A 5883-nucleotide genomic window follows, 5' to 3' on the forward strand; every position below is an offset into this window, starting at 1 on the left:
AGCTCCGCCTCCCAGGTTCACGCCATTCTCCTGCCTCAGCCTCCCGAGTAGCTGGGACTACAGGCGCCCGCCACCTCGCCTGGCTAATATTTTTTGTATCTTAGTAGAGACGGGGTTTCACCGTGTTAGACAGATGGTCTCGATCTCCAGACCTTGTGAGCCGCCCGCCCGTCTCGGCCTCCCAAAGTGCTGGGATTACAGGCGTGACGCACTCGGCCAAGATATTTGCATTTTAAAAGAAAATATCTGAAGATGCAAGGCAATGAAATGATTCTTGGTAAGGAACATTTTATATACACCACTTGGAAGAAATGAAAGCTATTTCTTCAGAAATAAACTTAAAAGCGGCCAATTTTAAGAATTAAAAAAGGTGTTAAGAGGGCAATTAATACTTTTACTTTGATAAGCTAGAAAAGGCTGGGATAGGAGGCGGCGACAACAATAAACGGAAGCTGTGAAAATTGATTTCTGGGGCAATCCCAAAAGTAAAAAGTAAACATTTTTCTCAAACTAGAAGGAAACACCGAATTCTTTTTTTTTTTTTTTTTTTTTTTTTGGAGACGAGAGTCTAGCTCTGTCGCCCAGGCCGCCCAGGCTGGAGTGCAGTGGCGCGATCTCGGCTCACTGCAAGCTCCGCCTCCCGGGTTCAGGCCATTCTCCTGCCTCAGCCTCCCGAGTAGCTGGGACTACAGGCGCCCGCCATCTCGCCCGGCTAGTTTTTTGTATTTTTTTTAGTAGAGACGGGGTTTCACCGTGTAGCTCAGGATGGTCTCGATCTCCTGACCTCGTGATCCACCCGTCTCGGCCTCCGGCCTCCCAAAGTGCTGGGATTACAGGCTTGAGCCACCGCGCCCGGCCGGAAACACCGAATTCTAACTAAGCAAAATTTATGTACTAGCATTTGAATTTAGTAGTAAAGGTACTTTTAATGTTTACATTTATTCAAATATTTTCCTAACACTGGGTATTATAAAGTTAAAAAAAAGAGAAGATACCTAGTACTACTGTGATAGGATTTTCCCCCTCACCATTCTTTTCACTGGAGAAAAGATCTACCATTGAACCTACAGAACCAGACCATGATGGCAGCCACCTCAAGTTCAGTTCATCAACCACCAAAGGGGTTGTCTTTGCTAAGGGAGTTATGCTGGCCACCTGACACTGGCTGCTGCGGGCATGTTAAAATTTAGTTCTAACCTATTGTTTAACGGCTACAGGGTTTCAGTTTTACAAGACGAAGAGACTTCTGTGGGTGGATGGTGGTGATGGTAGTATGACACAAATGTACTCAGTCTTGTACTTAAAAATGGTTAGGGTGGTAAATTTTATGTTATTTGTATAACAAACTGAAAAAAATCAGTTCTATGCCAAAATGTGTCTTTTAAATCTTCATAAATGAAATTTCTTAGATCCTCACTTATCTGGGGGCGCTAATATGTCTAATGATCAAAAACACAGTACCTTAGGTACAGGTATACCTATTATCTAGGCAGAAGCACTGGTTTTCTCTCCATCCAAAACATCATGATTTCCTGTGCCATGGATAAATTCAGAAACTGAAATATCTGATTTTCACAGTACCAGGAGATTGGCAAATCTAGCTAGCAAAGTATTTTCATTTTTTTACATATGACTAAAGCAACATGCAGTTTGAGATATCTTCTACCTTTTAAAATAGCTGTGTAAAGGGAGGTAAGAAATAAAGAGTGCACACTGGTGTTAAGAACCTTGTCATGCACCTTGTACTGTCCTCGGTATAGCATTCTCTGTGGTCCAGAGACCCAAGGAAATATGCAACATCAATGAGTACAAAACCTACTGTAAGCAGTGTTTCCAGAAGTCATATTAATCCTTAGAGAACTTCCAATACAGTTTTTCAAATAACTTTGTTCTCTTCTCAACCTTCACACCCTTCTACCTTACTATAATCCATCCTAGACCTTAGGTGTTCATCGCCTAGCACCATTTTTTATTTGATTAAAGATAGCACATCCTGCCCATCACTGATAAAGTTACGAAATTTAAAACTTCTGGATTCTCTCCACAGTCAATGGATTGAGATGATTACTGAGTTCCAGGAGAGCACTCCTGCAGAGACACAGGAAAGTCTTACCTTGTTTGTTCCAAGGGATGCTAAAAAAGGTGACTAGCTTTCATAGAAAATAGCTTCTAGATGGCCCTCCCAATTTCCTTGGGGTTCCAAATTTCAGATACTAAGATAAGGACAAAGCAAGCAGTGTTCTCCTGGGCCAGCAGCATGATGTTATCACAAACAGAGCAGGCAGCAAAGAAACAGGCAATCAAGGATTCCAAAATGCCACATGCAATATATCTTTTATTTAGTCCCATCATACATGACAGGAAAAATAGACCTTATTCATAGATTTGAAAAGGAATAAAGTTGTTTTACTGAGTTAAAGTTAAAACGGCATATATTGTTTCTCATTAAAGCAATAAAAGATGACTTTTAAATTCTAAAACTAAATACTTTCAAGTTTTTATCAGAAAGTGTTTTCAAAATTAATTTTTTGTAGACGGAGGCTTGCCCTGTTGCCCAGGCTGGAGTGCAGTGGCACAATCATGGCTCACTGTAGCTTTGAATTCCTAGGCTCAAGCAATACTCCCACCTCAGCCTCCAGAGTAGCTAGGACTACATAGGTGTGTACCACCATGCTTAGCTAATTTTCAAAATTTTTTTTGGAGACTGGGTTTCACTATGTTGCCCAGGTTGGTCTTGAACTCCTGAGCTCCAGCAATCCTCCTGCCTCAGGCTCCCAACATACTGGGATTCCACTGTACCTGGCCCCAATTTTTTTTAAAAAAGGAACATCTAATGAAAATTATTACTGCTGAACTTTTACTCTGGTTTACTGTAGTAGACACAGAATGAGTTAAAATAAGAGGAACTACTTATGGGCGTATCTGAATTCATGTGAAAACTGCTGTGTTTAGCTCTGTCCTCACTCAATGCTTCAGAATATGACTATAAATCATTTCCAAAGAAGTTATGTACTGTACAGTAAACATTTCTGCTAGGTTTATAAATAAACCTTAATAATTATGCAGGCTGATCCAATAATAAACACACACAAAGATGTGTCAGTCTCTGAAACATATAACATGCTGGCTAGGGGCACGTACTCTAGACTCAGATTGCCCTGAATTTGAATCTCATCTCTGCCATTTACTAGTTGTTGTCTTTGGGCAAAAATTTATGTTTTCTATGCCTCAATGTCCTATTCTGTAAAACACAGATAAAAGCATCTACACCTCATATGAGGCATAAATGTGTTACTTGTAAAGTACTTATAACAGTCTGTGGCACATAAAACTATACAAGTATTTGTTAAATAGAAACTCAAAACAAATTCCATGGACAGTCTCAACAGTATTTTATGCACCATCAACTTGAGTAGTTAGAAAAGCTATGGTTTGGCCATTTCAAGCATTCATGAATGCAGCAGATACACAGGACCAAGAGATGTTACGGTTTAAGAAGCAAAGCCATTCTCAATGGGCTAGGGTGTAAGGAAGAGGGACAAAGCTTAAAAGCCAACCTATGGGAGACTGACTGGAAATCGAAGAGCTGGAATCAGAGCGCTTTATTTTACTCCCAGGATGGTGAACTAGAATAAAAAATATGTAAACACAAAGAAACAGAGATAGGGCAGGAAACGCAGAAACTAGTCAAGAAAGACAAACTGGCACACAGTGGGGGAGACTCCTGTGCACCCACATGCAGCTCTGCTAACAGGAAACAGGCAAGAACACAGCTGAAGAGGATTTAGCAATTGGAATTGGTCATCTCTTCCCTGTTGCAGTTCCCACACACCCCCCTAGCTGCAGGTGCCACCACTCATTAAATTGACAGTTTCCTTATGCTTCTGGACTGGTGGGCCAGCCTTTTCACGTTTAACAGAAAGACAACCCATGGTCTTGCTTAGGTGGCCACCTGCCTTACAAGTGAATGGGCTTACACGTAGGTGTCTTCATCCTCCCTCCTGGTCTAGGGGGCTCACCAGTTCTTCCCTGGATGAGAAGGGCCTAACACCCTCCCTGAGTGTCAGTCACAGGAATTACAGGCAAAGGGATCTGAGGCACTAAGAAGGAACCTAAAGGGCTTCACCAGGCTCCTTTCTAGGATAGTGTTAATTTAATACCCCAAACTGAAACATTCGAGTAACACCAATACATTCTTAATTCTCAGTACTGCATTCCTCTAGACCTACCTCCCCAAACGGCATCAACCTCTTCAGCTTTTTCTCCCTGGCCTATGCTGGCACCCCTGAATTCTAATCTGTGCTAGTGGGATGACACCCGGGCAGCTTAACAAAATAAAAACAGACAGACCCCACCATCAGTGCCTCCTGTAATAAAAGATCACTGCTGGGGGCGTAGATAACATGTAATTCATGCTCAGAATGGCTCCTTACCTCGGCAGGGATCATTTTTCACTAAAAATTCATCCAAGGCCATCCATCCTCCACCAACGCGGACCATCACGGTGCTGCGCAGAATACGGACCAGCCGCAACTGCTGAGAATCCCCAAACTGTAGAATCAAAAGGAAATTTAATTAATATATATGTCTTAAAGTAGATCTGTATTTTTCTCCCAAAGCAGACTGTATTCAGACAGGAATGACAATTTGATAGCTATGGGAGAATTTTTAACTCTCACAATTTTGCATTTTTATATATTTCACAAAAGGATTTTAAAAATAGAAAGGCAGAAATATCAACCTGAAGACTGGTGTCTTGATATACTTTTTTCTTTGTGAGACACAGTTTCACTCTTGTTGCCCAGGCTGGAGTACAATGGCGTGATCTCGGCTTACTGCAACCTCTGCCTCCCAGGTTCAAGCGATTCTCCTGCCTCAGCCTCCCAAGTAGCTGGGTTTATTAGGCATGCGCCACCATGCCCAGCTAATTTTTATATTATTAGTAGAGACAGAGTTTCACCATGTTTGTCAGGCTGGTCTCGAACTCCTAACCTTGTGATCTGCCAGCCTCAGCCTCCCAAAGGGCTGGGATTACAGGAATGAGACACCCCACCCAGCCAATATACTTTCTATTGGGATAAAATTAACTTTTAATGGTCACACCACTGCCTCTGCACCAAAAGGACAGGTAGGAAGGCAGACAAAGTGTTAGGTCATTTGATTTTTTTAAAAGAGATTCTGCCCAATTAAAAATTCATATTCTTGGTATGCTAATTTGTTTTCCTAAAAGAAAGATGGTGGATGTCAACTTCTGAATACGGTATGCTTTAAAGCTAAATGGAAAATAGCAAATACTATTTCAAGCCTTAAGGAAACCTTTGCAAAGCATCATTATTACAAGCTTAGAAGAAAATTTGATTTTCTGCATCAGGTTTTCAGAAATAAACCCGAAGTATTTGCTAATTGCAATGTCACCAGCAGAAAAGTTTCTTCAGCTGAACAAATGATTAGGTCATATTTATACTACAATTGAGTTGAAGCAATGAAAAACTGCAGCTCCCACGATGATTATAAACAGTATCCAATAATCATTTTAGATGCTAAAACAAGCATTTCTGATTATTTATGTTTTCCCTTTTTTCTTGCCCAAACATTCCTACTTCCCAGCTCTAAACATTTGGAGTTTCTCATGGCATAAATTATCCTCTTTCCAAAATGAAGTAAGGAGCAACAAAAGAGAAGTATGCAGAGTTTCCAAAACAAACATTTGGTTGGAGAAATGGAATTCCTAAAATTATTTAATTCAGGGGTTCCTCAGGTATGGAGGTGGTAGGATTTTCAATGTTTTTTTTTTTTTTTTTTTTTTGAGACGAGTCGAGTCTCACTCTGTCGCCCAGGCTGGAGTGCAGTGGCGCGATCTCAGCTCACTGCAAGCTCCGCCTC

The 5883-nt window shown here is 41.1% G+C and overlaps 1 protein-coding gene across 1 annotated transcript in view; it reads right to left on the reverse strand.

Moving 5' to 3' along the window:
- Positions 1-5883, reverse strand: part of MACF1 (microtubule-actin crosslinking factor 1) — a 446661-nt gene that overhangs the window by 22607 nt on the left and 418171 nt on the right. Inside the window, exon 89 of the mRNA XM_011955644.1 lies at positions 4434-4551. Within this exon, the coding sequence (XP_011811034.1) occupies positions 4434-4551 (118 nt within the window). The remainder of the gene's footprint in view (positions 1-4433; positions 4552-5883) is intronic.

The sequence above is a fragment of the Colobus angolensis genome, unplaced genomic scaffold, assembly GCF_000951035.1.
Source record: "Colobus angolensis palliatus isolate OR3802 unplaced genomic scaffold, Cang.pa_1.0 Scaffold4, whole genome shotgun sequence".
NCBI lineage: Eukaryota > Metazoa > Chordata > Mammalia > Primates > Cercopithecidae > Colobus > Colobus angolensis.